Here is an 18,947-nt window from a genome sequence, read left to right as displayed (position 1 = left end):
CACTGGCACCGAGGCAGTTGGGTATTTCTGTGGGCACTTCATTTTCTCTCCACATTTCAATTTGTACAAGAAAGAAGAGGGGGTTTTTTTCCCCCCTGCAGGATCTCACTGCTGTTCTCTTCTAGCATCTCCTAAAGAATTATTTGCAAGTACCCAAGCACTCCAGAGCACTTGAAAGAGAAGGGATTACTTGTGAGATACTTCCCAGCACAAGGGGGGCAACAAAATAGTAGTGAAAAACGGGCATTAACTGAACTAGCAGAAGGTGAACCCTCCCAAAATACAAATCTGGTTTGGGGGTTTTTGTTTCCAGGTCCCAAGTGAAAGCAGCTCATCCTTCCCCCATCTGCTCATTCCCATCCTCTGCCCCTTCCCCTGTGCCAGCCCTGAAGTCTGTGCTGTAACAACAGCCTGGACCATGGATATTCTGCACCAAAACCATGGCTTGGATCCCGAACAGCTCTCTGCATCCACACAAACATCCTGGGCTGGGATGGGAGCAGGACACGGGAGCAGGAATCGGGGCTGGGGAGGGATGGGACTGACCCCTCCTTGTGAATATCCAGCCTGGAACAGGCTCTGTGACCCCAGCCCTGCCAGAAACTGCAGCCTCACCAAGATCATTTTCCCAGATGACTGCAGTAGTATTGTTATTAAAGCTATTGTGTACAGGCAGCAAAGTACGGGAGGGACTTTGTGTGAGTGAAGGAGATTTTCCTGGTGCAGTCACTCAGAATTTCTCTCTCAGCATTGCTGCCATGAGCTGAGGGCTGCTTGTGCCTCAGTGCCCAGCACAGACACAGCAGTGCCCATCATGCACTCACCTCGAGGGGATTTTGAACATCCCAAGACAGCAAGAGAATTACAGCAAGAGAACTGCTCACCTCTCAGCCTCACCCAGCCAGCTTTCAGCTAACTCTGATGTGGAATATTGCTGGCAGTGAAAGGGGAATGATAAATAGGAATAAATAGGAAACCAGGCTTTATTAGTTTACAGCTAGAACTAATAAAGTCTGGTTTCCTATTTATTCCCACTTTATTTATTCCCATTTATTCAGGAAACACCAGGTTCAAACATGCTCACTTTCAGAGGACCCTTTCTCCTTATGCCATTCTCTCACATATTTTGAATCCTCAAGCATTGCATCCAACAAAGCTAAAAATCAGGTTTTTGCCATTTCTAGTCCCAGGAAAACTCTGACCAAGCAGAGAAAAGTCTGGATGAGTCCAACAGTGATTTGACTGAACTGATCAAGAGGCGCCTCGAGAGTGTGGCCAGCACAGGCAGCTCTGCCAGCTCAGGATTTATTGAAGATAAAAGTTACAGTGACTCAGAAGAAGATGAAGAAGGTAAAAGAACCCTACCCGATCCCAAATCTTTTATTGGAAAGTTTTCTGTCACTTGGCTTGTACCACACACACTGTCACACAATTTACAAGCCCTTACATGGCTTGGCTTGTTCCTCAAATCTCAAATTCTTCCTCTTGCCTGTTCCCTACCCCAACTGTCTCATAGAAAGAGACAGAAAGTTTCACCAGACTTGTGAGGTCACTCTGTCCCTGGGCTCTTGTCTGTAAAGCTTCCCTCGCTCCCAGCCTGAGGTGTTGTTTCTCCATAGCTAAATGAGTGACTGATGGATGAGTTAATTAATATTAACTTTATTAATCATCTGATCTTCTGCCTCTGGGTCAGTGTTTGCTCACCCAGAGCCGTAACCCTGCAGAGATCTCCCAGCCAGCACTCAGGTGAGGAGCTGGGGCCACCAGCACACAGGTGGCATCAGTGCCACACAGCTCTGGAGCTGCTGCTGCAGAGTTTTGCAGAGTTTTTGATCTCTCCTAGATGCTGAGGATCTGTACAAGAGGCCCTTGACTCTGGAGGATCTGATTTGCTACAGCTTCCAGGTGGCAAAAGGCATGGAGTTCCTCGCCTCCCGAAAAGTGAGCTCACCCACACTTCTTGCAGATTATCTGAAATGAAGAAACCCAAACACACTTTTGACTCTGAGAAATCTGCTTTTTGCTCTTCTGTTAGAGTGCTGGAGATCACGTTAGCTCTGGTGGTTAAGCAGTAATTAGCACTGAAGGGGTTGTGGAGGAGCATTCATCATGTTCTTGGCTGCAGGGACTGGCATCTGCAACACGAGGGTTTAGATAGGGGTGAATACAGATTGTGAGACAATTTGTGGAACTGCCTCATAAATAAATGCAGAAAGGGCTTGTAGAGAAAGCTCCTTTTAATGTGGTGAACAACACCACTGAAAAATGAGGAGGGAGAATCCATTTATTCCTTTAGTTTGTCAGAGGTGTTGGGGACTGTCAGCACAGTCAGCAAATAGTTTGTAGCCTGTGGAGCAGCTTTTCAGGTAAATGCAGTGTAATCCACGTGCACACAACTGAGCCTGCACTCACACACAGCCACCCAGAAATCAACCTGGGCAACCCCCAGAAATCCTGAGCGGGGTCATCCCATCTCACACCCTCCTGCACCTGCACTGGCAAAGGGAGCTGCAGCTGCTTTTTGGGATCAGCTAACTGGAAAACAGGACTCCCTTCTTTGCTGTAACTGCAAAGGAATTTCAGACAGATTAATCAGAAAGCTGGCTCTGATATTGGCTTGTTCCCTGAGTTATTCTCTCTTTTGCACATCACAGTGCTCACTCCTCTGAGCTGCCCCCAGCACAGTTCACTCCTTTCCCCATTCCCAAAGAAGTTCTCCTGCTTCCAGCTCGAGCAGGGGCTCCTTGCCCAGCCCCTCTGACCCCGTGTCATTCCCTGGCAGTGCATCCATCGGGATTTGGCAGCCAGGAACATCCTCCTGTCCGAGAACAACGTGGTCAAGATCTGTGACTTTGGCCTTGCCAGGGACATTTATAAAGACCCCGACTACGTCCGCAAGGGAGACGTGAGTGCAAAAAATCTTCAGTTTTTACCCTCGAGTTGGGCTTGAGCAGAGCAGGAACAGCACATCTGACAATCTGTTGTGTCTCTGGCTTTTAGGCACGGCTTCCTCTCAAGTGGATGGCTCCAGAAGCTATTTTTGACAAAATTTACACCACGCAGAGTGACGTGTGGTCTTTCGGAGTGCTGCTGTGGGAAATATTTTCTCTAGGTAAGAATGGTTTCAAACCCTTTTTTTCCCCCCTTAATTTCTGGCTGCTTAGCTAAGAAAAGCTTTTAACAAAAGGTGATCATGTGGGGCAGTGCTTCTGTTTCACTGAGGACAAGTGCACAGCGCAGATCAGGTGTAAAATAAAGCAAATTTCAATGAGAACTCCACCTGACAAAGGACATGAAAACACTGGGGAGGGAGATAAAAAATCAAAAATCCTGGACATAACATTCGTACCCACTGAAAGCAACAGAGCCCAGAGATAAAATGCAAGTTTCTGCTGCTGGGGAGAAGTGGGAGATTTCTTGGAGAGCAATGAAGAATTTACTGCCAAACCATTGAGGGAACTCCAGGGCTGCAGAGTCACCCTGCTGTGGGCACCCATGGAACACTAGCCCACACTTACCCCATCTTGATCATCCACCCCACAAAAACTAAGATTTTCTAGGTAAGAAAAATCTCCTGGCAGCAGCTGCTGTTGTGTTGGTGCAAGGGCCAGTGCTGGACTCAGCCTAAACCCTTCTGGCAGCAGATCAAGGGTAGAACATGGGCTCTTGTGGCTGCACCATTTGCAAGCCACAAGATTTCTAAAAGAATAATAATGATGTTCTTTATGTAGTCGAGATTTCATCCCAGGGTGCTGTTAGAAATCTCAGCTGAGCTCTGGTTACTGTCCAGCAGATAAAGCTGTGAAACTCAGACAAGCAGCCCTACAGACACTTGGGCTGTGCTGCTCTCAGATCCTCCTTGCAGAGTGGCAAGATTTGTTTTCCCGAGGGAATTTAGGAATGTCAGCTCTGGCTTTTTAATCAGCATTTGCAGACAAAAGAAAACAAGAAGCATTGTCAACTTAAGCTGCTGGATTTTAAAGCAAACTCTAATCTCCTTCTATCTTTAGTTCATGGATCAGTTGAAATTAATGATTGGGCTCAAGATGCCAAGTGCAAATGCAAAGTCTGGAGCTGCTTCTATCCTAATCTTTACTTAGGGCTGGCTGCAAAATCATAACTGCTCCCAGTCCAAGTCTTTGATTTGGACTTTTCCCTGCTCCATGTCTGCACACCAAGCAGAAAATTCACACTCAAGTGGTTGAAATGAAACAAGTGGCAGCTCCTGCTTTCCCTGGGGCTCAGCCCTGTTTATTTGGGGGTTGTTGTTTTGGGGTGAGTCCTCCATGGCTCTGTAACAGCATCACCTGCTGCAGCTTCAGAAAGAGCACAGAAAGGCAAAGCTCCAGAAGCACCAGGAGTGGCCTGGTTTTATCAGATTATTCAGGAAGATGCTTTAGCATCAGCATCTAGAGACACACTCAGGGCACAGGCTCTCCACTGGGAGCCAAAGGAGTGGAATGCTGATGAATCCAAGGGGCACTGAGGGAACAAACTTTGTATCACTCCCAAAAGTCCTGACAGAATTTAACAGATGGCCTTTCACACTGAACACTAATCCAAATTAAAATCCAGTCAGTGAAATTCACCTCTATTTTAATCTATTTGTTAAAAAAAACACTTTATCTGGGTTCCTTTAGCCCCTTTCTTGGCACTGTCCCCTTCTGAATTTGGAATCTCCCAAATGGCTGCAGGGGCTGCCACCCGTGCAGCAGCCTCTGCCCTGGCTGGGATGGAGATCACAAACTTCTTTTTCAGTTGGTGGCACAGGCTCAAAACCAGTCATTTTCTCTGAGAGGGTTTTTCATCCAGCTCATCCAGGCATGCCTGTGGTTTGGCACTGCTCACATCTGCAGCTCAAACGATAAATATTTAATTAAGGATTTGTGTCACTGATTGAATTCTGTCATATAAAAGTTTTACACATCATTGAGAGCCACGGGATGGAAGTTATTTGTCGTTGCCACAGGGTGTGTTTTGGCTCCCATTTACAGCTGCTGTTCTCGCTGGGTCCCACAGACTGAGCACCCTCTAAAAAGGGGGAAATACTGATTAGGAGAATGCAGAGTGCAGTTTGTGTCCTTGCAGGGTCAGAAGCTGAGTGAAGGACAATAGGCTGCCTGCAGAAAGGCTCTGCCTGGATCTGCTTTGGTGATACACAGGGAAATCAGGACTTGGGGGAATATTAATTTCCATCCGAGGCTGAGTTTGCAATGAGCTTTAAATTATTCAAATGGGGTCAGCACACCTCGTGTCAGGTAGTGCCAGCAGTGTTTAACACATCCTGAAATCACTAATGGTACAGAATGTCGGTGTCTCCTGGAATTTCAATGTGCACTGTTCCAAAAGCAATCAGAGATAATTATGTAAACAAGCAGTGCCTGGTAGTAACATCAGCATCTCATTATCCCACTAAAATAAAACCAAGATCAAAAGAGGGCTCCCATATCCAATGCATGCCACATCTTTGAGCATTTTGAAGGAGATTTCCCCTGAGGAAAACATCCTGTGTAGGCCTTACACCATATGTTCCAGCCTACATTCCTCCCAAGCTGTCTCAGCATCCCAAATCCAAGTTATCAGATTTATCCCATAGTCCAGATAAAGACAGTGCTGAGGGGAAGTGGGAAAGGGAGAGCTCCCTGCTCTTATGATCTGAGCTGCCTCCAGCTGGTAGGAGGCCAGCACTGGCCAAAATATAAACTCTAAAAGATCCTGGAGTCAAAAATTAATCATAGATTCACAGAATGTTCAGGGGTTGGAATGGATCTTCAAGATGATCTAGTCCCAACCCCTCCTGCCATGGGCTGGACAATTCCTGCTAAACCAGGTTGCTCAAGGCTTTATCCAACCTGGTTTACAACTCTGCCAGGGTTGGGGCATCCTCAGCTCCTCTGGGCAACCTGAGGGCCTCAGCACCCCCCAGTGAAATATTTCATCCTGATATTTAGCCTCAATGTCCCTTCTTTCCCTTTGTCCCCTTACTCCTTGTCCTGTCACTGTTATCCTTTGCCTTCCCTGTGTTTGCTCTCACCAAAATCTTGCAGTTGATTTGATCTGTGATGTAACCAAAGAGAGAGACCTCAGATTGTGAGAGCAAGTGGAATTCTCCATCCATGAGCTGAGCAGTGAATTCCCAGGTTATTCTGAGCATAATGACAGGCCAAAGGCAAGACTGGGAAGGAAAATCTGGGTATAAAGAAGAAATGATGGTGCTGCCTTATCTCCAGCTTACATAACTGCAGGAAACACTGTCAGTCCTGTGCTCTGGTATGGCACATCCAGGGAATTCAGAAGTGGGCTGTGAATGTCCTGGGAGCCCATTGGAGCTGAGATTCCTTCTCAGGCAGTGCTGGGATCTCAACTCCCCTGTGCAGGTTCTGCCCACTGAGCAGACAGGTTCACACAGCAGGATAATTCTGGAAGCAGTCACATTTCTGCCCTTTCTTCAGTGCTTTATCCAAAAGATTTCTGCTGTTCTTGTTGTGCCCCCAAGTGCACAGCACATGATGGTGTTTCCAAATGGGGAAAAAATTGCAGGAAATATGCAGGAATGTTAGAGACAGTAAATCATACACAGATTCCTCGAGGGCTGGATACAGATTCCATTCAATCTCCTGTGTTAAAACTTGATTAAATTGTTTCCAAATTCATTATCCAGCCTCTGGGATGCCAAAATGTTCAAGACGAGGGTTGTGCTGCACAGGAAGCCTTTGCTTTGGGGGAAGGCAGGGAGGGAAGTTACAAATCTTTTTGTTTTATCCACAGTAGGTTCAGTAACATTTCAAACTTCACACCTCCTGAATTTCACCTGTGAGCTCTGGATTACTCAGATGCCAGAGCACTCTCCCAAACTTTTGTGGGAGTTAACACAAAGCCCCCAGCCCTTCCCAGCATCCAACCTCTGCAAAGCAATTCCAGCTGTCCTGCCAGGCTTCAGCCAACACCTGAGTGGCACTCGGGGTGAAGAGCACTGGACACACAGTCAGGAAAGAAAACAAGGCTGAAATGCTGGAAGGAACAGCTCCCACTGCCAAGGGGGTTTTCACTGTAGGATAATGCATATCCAGTTGTTGGTGAACCAGCAGAGGAGTAATTCCACCCATGGGGCTGAACCAAGGTTCTCGTGGCCCTTGGCAGGATCCAGGTGGCCACAGCCCCCTCTGCACTCACAGGGGGTCTAAGGCACTGGAGGATGAGCAGGAATTTCCTGGCAGGGTAACAGTTTGGAAAGCACCAAGTAAGCCATGGAATGAGCTGGAACTTTTCTACCACTGACCAAGAGATATTTAAAGTCTTAAACTAATCAAGTTTATTTCTCCTCTGCCCTGTTTTACCTTGGAATTAAAGTTGCTTGGTCCTGACTGTATCACAAATGCAGAGGAGACAGAGTGATTGAAATCTCTGAAGAGACAGAGAGAGTCTGCAACAGAAAATGTAGATTGTGAGTGACTGCAACTCATTCACCTGAGCTCCTGTTCCTGCCAGACTGGGTAACCTGGAATGCTCAGCAGAGATCTCCAATTCCCTGGGTTGGACACAGGGATTGTGCCATCCTGAAACCCTCTTGTAACAGCCAAAGTGAGGGATGTGTGATTCCAGACTGGCTCTTTAAAATGCTGTTTGTTGTATCCAGAGGATACAGCAATTTATTTATTATTTAAAATGCTGTTTATTGTATCCAGAGGATTCAGAAATTCAGGGATTGTGGGTGACAGAGCCCAGCCCTGTCACCTCAGCTGTAGGATTGTCTGAAGCCACTCCAGTTCTGGTTACAATGCATTATAAACTTTTCTTTTAATACATAACAACCAATCAATGCCTTTACTATTACCTGTAGCCTATCATAACCACTAACATTACATATTCCTGTTACTATTCTCCAATCACAAAAAGTTAATCTGTTACAGTTTAAGCTAAAAGTTGTTTTTCAGTTTTCTTGCAGAGGAAAATTCTGAGATCTTTTCTCTACTTGCAACATTGGCGTTCTTGTTTGTCTGTGAAATCTTTTTGCTTGGTAAAAACATCTTTTGTTTGAGGTGGATTTATCCTTTGCTCTGAGCAATAAAAACCCCTTCCAACTCACATACTAACACAGCCTTTGCTTTCTAGTTATCCAACAAACCTGGCTCAGCAATTCTTTTCTTCTGTATCAAAACTTGCTTTCACTTCTAGTCCTTCTTCAGATTCTACATTCCAAGATCTTTCTGTTACACACACACATCTGTGAGACCTTGCTGTCACATCCTGTCCATCCCAACAGCCTCTGGTTTCCCCCCAGGTGCCTCTCCATACCCTGGAGTGCAGATCGATGAGGATTTCTGCCGGCGCCTCAAGGAAGGGACACGCATGAGATCTCCAGAATATTCCACTCCTGAAGTGTAAGAGCTGCTGGCTGTGCTGGGAGCTGATTCCTCTCACAAGAGAGATTTTGTTTGAGTGGGGAAGGGGAGGAGACCACAGCTGGGTGTTTTATTTGCAGTAAAGCTGTGACTGAGTAGATTTTGGGTGTCTGGCAGCACAGAATAATGCTAAGGACAGCCCAGGTCAGCCTCACCTTTGCCTACAAGAAGATGATCTGATGCCCCATGTCAGCTGCAGCTCATGGAGCTCAGACTTCACATCCTGTGACCCAGTACCCATAACCAGGATTTATTTCAGCAGTATCAGCAGGGCCCAGCAGCCAGACTCTAAGTCAGGTGAAAACCAACATCCTGCAGGCTCAGCTGAGGCAGGGATATGGAAACAAAAAACATCCCACGTGGAAACAAAACCACAGTTTCAGCATCTGGAGATCTGATTTGGACCCCTTAATCCAAAAACTGACCAAACCGAGCAGGTGTGGAATGAAACAGTTTGGAAGAAAAGCTGCCAGCCTTTCCCATTCCTAATCCTTGGTTTGTTTTTTTCCCTCCAGCTACCAGACAATGCTGGACTGCTGGCACGGGGTCCCCACGGAGAGGCCGACGTTCACCGAGCTCGTGGAGCGCCTGGGGGATCTCCTGCAGGCCAACGTGCAGCAGGTACTGCAGGAAATGCACGTCTGCATGGGGGATCCCAGAAATGTGCAGTCTGTGAGCTTTCTGTGCTTCCAGGCACAGAACCCCTGGAAAACACTGCTCTGGAGCTGGAACCTTGGGGAAGGCTTGGAAATGTGAATAATGAGTTAGTAAATCTGAATAATGAGTTAGGAAATGTGAATAATGAGTTAGTAAATCTGAATAATGAGTTAGGAAATCTGAATAATGAGTTAGGAATCACCACTGTGCAGTGGGTCAGGTGTGTGTATTTTCACTGGGTGATGGGTTTTAAATTTGAGGTTTTTACAGAATAGTGGTGGATATGGGACAAGATGGAGAATTTGGGGTGGTGTCTTTTTCTTTGTTCATCTTCTTCTTCTTCTGTCTTCTTCAGAGAACTCAGGCAGTGACCTTTGGTTGGTCAGTCAATGTCAGTCTAAGGGTGGTGGGAATCTATTATTGGGTCAAAAGGATAAATAATGGAGGTGTTAAACTTCTATTCGTTTGTTTAGCTTTAAAAAGCCTCGAAGCAGGCTCAGCTGGAGCCATTTCCCCACTTCTAGCAAGGAGCTGGAGGTGCTGTCACACTTTGTGCAATTTCTGATAAGATATAATAAATATCCAAACACAAGAATCACCTCAATTGTGTTTCCATTAATCCTGGCTTTGAGGGAAAACAGAGATTGATGACAAACCACTCATGAGTGGTGCAAAGCCCAGCTCACACCCCCACAGACACACACACGTGTGCCTGAGCAGAGGTGAAGGTTATCTAACACCAATATGAGATTTCACTTCAGTCAGTATGAGATTTCAATATGAGATTTCACCTCCTAGCACAGCTCACTAGGAAAATGCCTGCTGGGATGAGTAAAGACAATGTTAACTACTCAAATGTTAACTTTACTTCTGATTTTCTCCACCTCTTGAACTTTGTCTCTCATTTCCAAGTTTATGTTCACCAGTGCTCCTGGGAGCTTTACAATTATGCAGCTTAAAGCACAGAAAGTCAGGTACATCAGGATTAATTTCATAATAGTTAATCCAGTTGTTTTCTTCTGCAGTAAAAGCAACCGGATCTGTTATGCAATTGTCAATTTAATTGAAGAAGAAATCAAACACTCTTCTCCAGCTCCTTCCTGTTTGTAAACAAATTTAGTGGAGCTGAGTTGAAGAGGGCCCAGTCTGCAATATGAAGAGCTTGTGAGTTTGATTCCATAACCAAAGTAAATTGAGGAGACATAAAAATCATGATAAGGGAATAGGGCACTTAACTGCTTCTCAAAATTAAAAACAAAAAGAAGCACCAGGAAATTTGGACAAATAGTTTCAGGAGCTGAAGGCAGAGTCATTCCTGAGGATTGCTGCAGGGGGGTAATGACAATGCAAAGCTCATTACCAGTGCAGCAGCAATTCCCGGGAAGGACAAGAAATTAAATCCTTTCAGGCTCCCATTTTAAGGCCTGGCTCTTCCCAAGCTCCTGAAGTTGAACAAAACCAGGCATTCTGTACCTGGGCCATTGCTCCTGACCAGGACTGGAATATCCCAGCCCATCATCACAGGGTTCCCTGTTTCCTCACAGAGCCTCCTGCACAGTAATTCCTGGATCAAGTGTGCATTCCAACTTCCATACCTTCCCCAGGGTGTGAGGAACATGATAATCACCTTGAACAAACAGCACAGTTGAGTTAAAACACAATTGGGTCCTTTCTCATCAAAGCTCTGTAGGATAGAAAATCCTCTCACATCTGAGATGCAGCACAAAATGAACTTTGCCAGCTTTGTGCTCTTTTCTGTTATTAATTTCACAGGATGGCAAAGACTACATCCCACTGAACATCACCTTGTGTCCAGATGGAGAATCCAACCCCAAAACCTGCCCCGTGGAAGAAAACTTGAACAGTGGAGTGAATCGCTGGAGTGCAGTGGAAACTGGGTGAGAAAAGCAGACACAGGTTTGGGGGGGAAAGAAACTTTTCACTGTCTGCTGTCCTCCCTTAGTACGGCTGGTGAAAGAATCAGACACATTTGCCAGGGGGTTGGTTATTAGATACAAGAGGTGACAAAAGAGAAGTGGTCCAGGAAACTGGGCTGTGTGAGGATGTAACTGGTGCAGCATCTGCCTGGGATTGCTGCTGACCCCTCCAATTTCCTGCTTTCAGTAACAACAGCAAGAAGAGACCCCTGAGTGTGAAGACATTTGATGAGGTGCCAGTGGAAAAGGAGAAAGTGATGCATGAGGTAAGAGAGGTGACTGCATCCTTCCCCAGCAGGCTCACAGATCACTCGTCACCAGCACCAGAAATGCTCAATGGAGCTTTTGGGATCTGTTTGGTAGGAGAGAACTTTAAATCAGGCAGATCTGGCTCTGGCATCTCACACCCAGGGCTGTGTGACAACAAACAGGGACCTGCATTTCTCGTAACAAATGATTTAAAGAGAAGCTCACATGTGATTGCCCTGGCTTTGATCAGGCTAAGGGCTTTATATTCCATATTTCAAGATGTTTTTCTACCACAAGGAAGTGGCAGCTTGTTGAAATGCAGCTCTTTGAGGGAAATGTGTCCAGAACACATTCTGGCTGGCCAAGACAGCCAGTCACTTGGTGGGGGTGAAGGTGTTCAGTTCTGGTGGACAAGAACAAGATTCAAGATCCTGGTCTTGATTCACACAAAGAGCTTTAACCCTAGCTTTTCCTCACCAAGTGAATGTATTTATTGCCAGTTTAATGCCATTGCAGGGTGGGAGAGTGTTAAAGGGTCGAATTTTCCCTCCAGGGGAAAACAAAGACTTCTTTTGTTACAGAATGAGGGTTCTGCTTGTCGGCTTCCTCTGAAGTTATGGGTTAGATTTTCTTATTTTAAAAAATCCCCAAGAACAACTCCTGAATTCCCTCAGAGGTCCTGCAGCTCCATGTGCTGTCCCCACCTGCTGCCTCAATGCCACCTTCTGTGTCCCTAAGGAGGGACCTGTGCAATGCACAAACGCTCCAGGTGGATCCAAGTTTGGGGAGCAAGCCTGGATCCCTCAGGAATCCTCCTGAGGACACAGGAGGAGCAGAGGGAAATCTCCAGCAGAGACTCCTCTTGGGCAGAGCCATTCCTCCCTTGGGAAGGCTCAAATCTCCAGCTTGTCCTGGAAATATTTCATGTCCTTGACAAACACAGCCTATTTCTCATTTGTCCTGTGCTGAGCACAAACTGAGGCCCATTATTGCTTTCTGTTTTCCCAGATGGAATTTCTGCCTCTTTACCCGTGCATCTCAGGGATTAGAAGGCTTAGAAACTTCCCTGGGTCCTGCATCTTCCCTCTTGCAGGATAAAATCTGTCCCTGTGAATCACACAAAGACATTTGCTAGATCAGTGCAGTCTCCAGAGATTATTGCTGCCTGCAGGAGCATTACCTGCCTAAGAGCTCCCTGATCGTGGCATTTTCAAATAAGCCTTTGCACGAGGGGGGAAAAGTTTCCAAAAAGGGTGATAATCCATCAAGAGATCAGAAATAAACGTGATGTTTCAACAAGGATCTTTTAAATCAGTGTGTGATCAGCTTTTGGGCAAAGTAATTGTACTTTGGTTATTGAAGTTTTCTTAATTATCAACCCTGAATAATCATTAGGTCATTATTTCAAAGAGCTGCCTGGAGCTCTGAGTGCTCCACCACACCTTCCTGCCATTGTGCAATTATCTGCAATCTCTGGAGATTCTTTTAGCAGAGAGGTGTAAGCAAAACGCAGAGCAGCCCCCAGATAAACTGTTCCTAGACCACGTGTGTGAAGGGGAAACAGCCAAGATAAAATCCAGAGACAAGCTGGGTTTTACTGAGGGCTTGACAGACCTCCTTAATTCAGGATTTCACTTTATAACATTGCTTAGAAACTGATCTTATTAACAACTGATAGATGACCAGAGTGTGTATAAAAAGGCTTTTCCTTGTTATTTATTGCTTGATGAGATTATTTTTATATCTTGATTACTGACAAATGCACAGATGTGCAACTTTCCAGCATCACAAAATATTTCAAATGCAAAGAAATGTCCAGAGCATTTAATATTATGGAATTACTTGAAATGAGGACTGTGATGTCTGTACTTGTATCAACTTAGCACAAAGTTTAACTGCAGCCTCGAGACTCAGCTTTAAGTGCAGCAGAATCACAACCCCAGTTTTAATCAAGACAGTTTTGTTGGACAACTCATAAAAAATCCACAAAGGCCAGGGCCATCTATCTTTACAAAACACTTGAATGTACAAAATGCTTCTGAATTTCCACTTCCTTCAAATCCCAGTGTTTCTAATTGTGTGTTTCCAGTGGGTATTTAAGGAGCTTTTCCTCAGAGGAGCCCAGCCAGAATTATTGGATATATTCTTTATGAATCTCAGTCTATTCATATCTCAGCTATCCTACTACATGGTGCCCATCTGTCATGCTTAATATCACTTTTAAATTTGAAAATGTCAAATTATTTTTTGATTCGTTCATTTTAAGGGTTTTCTTTGGAAATGCAGATCAAAAACTTTAATGTCATAAAAACAAGGGAAACGTTCCCAGGCTCCAGAGCAGCATTATTGGGAACACTTGGATAAAAATTGATAACACAGGCCTTGATAAAAGAATATCCTGAAGGATTGGTGGCTCCCACAGCAGTCCCAGGTTCCAGATCCCTGATGTTCCTTTCCCTTTGCTCCTCAGGAGTCTGACAGTGGGATGGTGCTGACCTCAGATGAGATAAAAAGCCCCAAGAGGTTGGAAATCCGTTCCTGGCCCTATGGGATCATGGCTCTGGCGTGAGTACTCTGGGGAATTTCTTTTTCAGACAGTTCTTCCTTTCAGAGAAACGATTTTGGAACCTGCAGTTTTGTTTCTGCTGCCAAAAGGAAACCTCTGGATATCCAGGCAAGCTTAGAGGAGATGAACCCTGAATTTCAGCCCCATAAACAGAAAACCTTGGTAATGTGTTTTAACATCAAGGGGCAGCAGATTCTGCAAATGGGAAATGATAGGAGGAAAAATGAGAATATAGAGGTCTAATTTAGCTGTTTGCTCACTGCCTCCCCAGTGCTCTCCTGTAGTGATGGAGCAAAGTTTGAAGAACTTGATTCATTAATCCAAAAGCTGACATTTGTAATTATACCAGTGTGTATATTTAACTCAGACAGAAGGAGTGGCATCTTTGCAGCTCATGGGATGTGAGTAAACTGAAAATGCTTGTGCATAGTAAAGAGCAAAGCAGTGCCTTTACAGGAGCCCTGATTGCTGCATTTACTTTATCAACACTCTGAGACAGAGCTGCAAAGAATTCCTTAAATCCCACCACCTCCATGATCCCTGGGTTGTGTTGTTCACACCTGGTTACAAACAGGGTTTGGTGTGTGTTTATCCTCTCAAAGTACAATACAGAAGAGTAAAAGCAGATTTTGAGCTTTTTGCTCACAGTTCTTTGCATTTCAGTAACAACCACACAGGCAGAGGTGACCCAGTAGTGAAAAACTTCACCTTCCTAACAACAGTAACCCATTTTACTGATTCAAATGTCAACATGTAGAATTTCAAAGAATAGCTGCCCCAAAATATTAAAAAAAAATTATTATGTAGCAATGAATTCCTTGTCTATTCAGTTAATTAAGTTAATTACTACTTGCCTGAAGTTTTCTCTGAAATCTACTGAGATTTGTTTGAGTTTTCTCTGTACTGAGGAACTCCATGACTTTTCCCACCAGAGCAGTTGCTTGTTCTACACCAAGTCACCCCTTTTGTGCATTAAAGACAACTGAGGGATGAGAAGAAGCATTTCTGGATATTCTGGGAGAGTTCCCAGGAAAGGGCATGGACAGAGTGTGGCACTTTTGGAGGGAATGACTCTCACTCAGAAAGAAAAGCAGATGGAAAGGGCTTGCCTTGTTTGATGCCTTAGAAGCATCAATTCCCTGATGTTTGAAGGCTGGAAAGGAGGAAAAGGGAGAAGGAGAGGAGGAAAACGGAGAAGGAGAGGAGGAAAACGGAGGAGGAGAAGAGGAAAAGGGAGACAAAGAGGAAAAGGGAGAAGGAGAGGAGGAAAAGGGAGAAGAAGGAAAAGGGAGAAAAAGAGGAGGAAAAGGAAGAAAAAGAGGAAAAGAGAGAAGATTTCATTAGGAAAGGTGGACAACACTAAGAGGAGCAGTAGGATGCTATGGGTTGTACTGGATGGGATGTGGCCTCAGGAATGTTGTTGCCCAGCAGTATTTTCCCTGTAGCAGTGTCCCAGGGCTGGATCAGGTGGGATTAGCAGAGATCCTGATCCATTTCCATGTTTTTATCCCCTGCACACACCCAGAGCATCCCTGCCAGCACAATCCATTGCTATGGAGACCAAATGGCACCAGGTCTAAAAACAGGAGCTCAAATGTCATTGCTGTGATGCTTTACCCGGGCTGATTCACCTCTCTCCTGCATGATGTCACATTGACACAAATCCACACACACACAGCAGCCTCCCTGGTGGGATTTATCCCTCTTGAGGATTTCTGTCACTCACCCCTGACAGCTTTTCCCTGTTGCATTTCTCCTGTTTGGATAAAGAGTTGGCAGGGGGAGGTTTCCTCTCTGCCCCTTCTAGGGTTTCTCCTCAAGGTCTGAAAAGTCAACATCCAGCCAGATGTAGAAACACAACAAATTCCATAACAGCCTGTTCTTCAGAGATTTCCAGGAAAACCACCTGAACTGCTACCAGGGCCACTGGGAGTGGATGTGAGGCTCCGTGGGGGCAGTGAATCCCTGCCTGACCCCATCACCCACCCAACCTTTGCACGGGGATTCCACCCAGCACAAGGTTCCTGAGCAGACCAGCAGAGCCTGCAGTGAGCTGTGCTGTCTCTCCTGTGTCCCACACACCCACAGAGGTGTGCCTTGCCCTGGCCACATCCTTCCCTGGGTGTCTCAGGTCCAGCTGAGAAAGCTTTTTTGTCAGCTGCCTTTTTTTTTTTTTTAATCTTGCAGACCCTCACTGGCACAAAGAGCTTTAACTTAACTCTGGCTTGAGGACAGGACACCCCTGGGTGCTCCTGCACCGATAAGTGGACAAACAAGGCTCCAAAGCCTGTGGAATAATCTAGAGAGGTCAGAAAGGAGTGTGGGTTTAACAGGGGAGATAAAGTCACCCTTGTTAATTGTGTATCTCTCTCTCTATCAAAAACATTTACCCTGGATCCTTTTCAAAGTCTTTCTTTTCTAAAACAAAACTGTTCAAAGGCTTAGCATGTTTTCTAAACCAGGGTGGCTGCATTTATTATTTTTGCCAAAATCTCACTGTTTATTTATGCTGCATTCATTCCTCTGTTGAGTTTAAAATTTGCCAACAGCACACACCATGGAGTGTCAGTGTCAAGAGTTTAGTGGGGATGAATCTGATACTCTGGGCCTGGGTTCACTGTTAGGCTGGACTAACCAGGTCTGAGCTTTTCCTGCTGCTAAAATAGAGCAGCAAAGTTCTGAGTATTTTATGCTGCTGCAGTGAGAGATGGAAAGATTGTCTGGGCTAACAGCACTGGGATCAGCACTCAGGGAAGCACAGGGAGCACAGAGGGATTTCATGATGGGATGACTCTGCTGTCAGGTTCCATCTCATAATATTATCAGGCTACTGCCAAGCACTGCTTTAAAATCCTCCCAGAGACTCTACAATCAAGTTCTTGTTTAAGATGACAAAAGGTTTGGTATCTGCTCAGTTGTCCTCCCCCAGCTCTTCCCCTTCTCCCCCCAAACCCAATTATCCTCTGGTGCTCAGAGATCCCTGATCAGGTTCTGGCCCAGGCCCAGGAGATCAGCTGAGGCTCAGCTGATGCACTCTGGGCTCTGCATTCTGCATCCACATCCCATCACCGAGGGCTCTGCCTTTGCCAAAACAAGCTGGGCCCAAGGCAAGGCAGGAATACTGAAATGATGGATTTTGCTCAGGAACAGCAGGCATTCATGTCCAAACACAAAGAACACAACAAAAAACAGCCAGGATTGGGCTGGAATCCTTTCTCACCTTCTCAGAGAAACGAGGCATGGAAACATTCTGCTCCAGTGCAGAATGGAGCTCAGAAATAATAAATACATTTATTGTTATGCCATGCAGCACCTTGCACTGTTACCTGACCTGAGCTCTCCAAAGTAGAACTTGGAATGAGTAGCTGCTCAGGAGTTATGTAAACCATTTTTTGTTCAAGGATTATGCACTGTGCTTACAGTAGCAAGGACTGGAAGGGGAATTGTGAGGGGCTGGGGATTTGACTGCAGTGTTTTCCATCCCACTGCTTTTGGACAGGGACAGCTGAGCAGCTTGGCCACACGTGTGAGGGGACACGAGGGTGGCTTTGGCCTGGGAAAACTTTATTACCTGCACTTTGTGTTTAAAAGTGCTTCCAAACAATGAATTCCTGAGCCCAACTCCTCGAGTTCTCCTTGCCAGCAGAATGTTGATGCACTGGTGCTGCCAGAGGGGAAACCAGGATGAAATTCCTCCTGCACAGCACTCAGTTGAAAATGTATTAAAGCAAACTGTGAATCAGTCATAGCTACCAGAAGGAAAAAATAACCCTTTTATTCCTTTAATTGCAGTAAAATTAAAATTAAAAAATAACCACTCTTACTCTGAGCCTCATTAAACACCTTTGAAAGCTCCTACAAAGCCCTGAAGCTCCTACACGTTATTAGGAGATGTAGTCATGAGACAAACTGCTCTACTTGGCAGCAATCAGCCCAATTTCTCATCTTTCCCTGAACACAGCTTCTGAACATGGCCAGGTTTCCTACATGGACAGAAAAGTCCATTCGTTTTTCCTGCTGAGAGCAAAATACTTGGGTTTCTTATTGCAGAGCAGTGGGAGCTGCTGCACTTGGGGCTGGAATCCCTCCCTGCTCAGGGTGGTTTTCCTGCAGCCATCCTTCTTTCTCCACAGTCCTCTTCAAGTCATTGACCCCAACATTTAGATGAACAGAAACTGGCTCCCTCTCACATAAAATAAACAGCTCCACTAATGGTTTCCCAGCTCTTTGATGATTTCAGTATTTTTCTACCTCCAAAATCTCTGCTTTGTACAGTAGGAAGGAAAAGTCCCAGTAGGTCACTCAGGCCTTCAAGCTACTGCAGGATTATCCTCTGTGGTATCTTCTAAACAACTCTGGTGCCTTCAGAAGTCTAAAAAGTTTGTGGAAAATTATTTAATACTCAGGCTGTGCCCCCAGACAGGTCACCTTGTGCAAGGACAAATGAGTTCTCAGGGCGGTCACTGCAATTTGTGACAAGTTTGGGTCAGTGGGCAGTGAGCTGAATTCCAGCTGAGTGTTGTGCTGTTCCCAGCCTGATCCTCAGTGCTGGGCCATGGTGGGAGCACTGACAGGGCAGCCTGGGCTGGGACATTCCAGCCTGCAGCAGATTTATCCAAAGTGAGCATCTCTGAGGGGCTCCCACAGCACTGAGGGGTGAGGCAGAGGCAGAGCAGTGAGGAAAGACCTCGTGGGCAGGGCAGTGCCAGCCCAGGAGAACCAAGGAATGGCCAGCTTTTAATTAAATTAGCTCATTTCATAACCACTGGTGACTTCTGGAGCTGCACAATTATGTGATAAATCACAACCAAGCAGCCTCCAGTCAGAGAGTGTTTGCTGGGGGCTCAGGGAGGAGATTTACACAGGGAATAAAGTGGCCCAGGCCATAAAGGGGGTGTTGGTGTCCCCTGGAGCCCCAAACACACACCCAGGCAAGGCTGAGCTCCGAGGGGCTGGGGCAGGTCTGAGATGCCAAGCACAGATGGAAAAGGGATGAGCAGCCTCATCCCCAGGAGCAGCAGCTGCACATGCACAGCAGGCACCAGTGCCAGTGCCAGCAGCATGAAAGGGAAAAATGCAAAGCCCCACAGAGAGCTTTAATTAGGAAATGCTTTTAGATGAAAGGAGTAGTATTGG

At 45.8% G+C, this 18,947-nt stretch overlaps 1 protein-coding gene across 3 annotated transcripts in view; it reads left to right on the top strand.

Annotated features, from left to right (window-relative positions):
- Positions 1-18,947, top strand: part of LOC106853713 (vascular endothelial growth factor receptor kdr-like) — a 134,207-nt gene that overhangs the window by 107,238 nt on the left and 8,022 nt on the right. For all 3 annotated transcript variants that reach the window (XM_014877140.2, XM_014877139.2, XM_088172974.1), the window contains 9 exons: positions 1,185-1,350; positions 1,844-1,941; positions 2,783-2,905; positions 3,001-3,112; positions 8,282-8,381; positions 8,918-9,023; positions 10,833-10,957; positions 11,184-11,262; positions 13,716-13,810. In XM_014877140.2, the coding sequence (XP_014732626.2) occupies positions 1,185-1,350; positions 1,844-1,941; positions 2,783-2,905; positions 3,001-3,112; positions 8,282-8,381; positions 8,918-9,023; positions 10,833-10,957; positions 11,184-11,262; positions 13,716-13,810 (1,004 nt within the window). The remainder of the gene's footprint in view (positions 1-1,184; positions 1,351-1,843; positions 1,942-2,782; positions 2,906-3,000; positions 3,113-8,281; positions 8,382-8,917; positions 9,024-10,832; positions 10,958-11,183; positions 11,263-13,715; positions 13,811-18,947) is intronic.

This window comes from Sturnus vulgaris, chromosome 14 (assembly GCF_052056855.1).
Source record: "Sturnus vulgaris isolate bStuVul1 chromosome 14, bStuVul1.hap1, whole genome shotgun sequence".
NCBI lineage: Eukaryota > Metazoa > Chordata > Aves > Passeriformes > Sturnidae > Sturnus > Sturnus vulgaris.
This window is presented reverse-complemented; position numbering and strand designations above follow the sequence as displayed.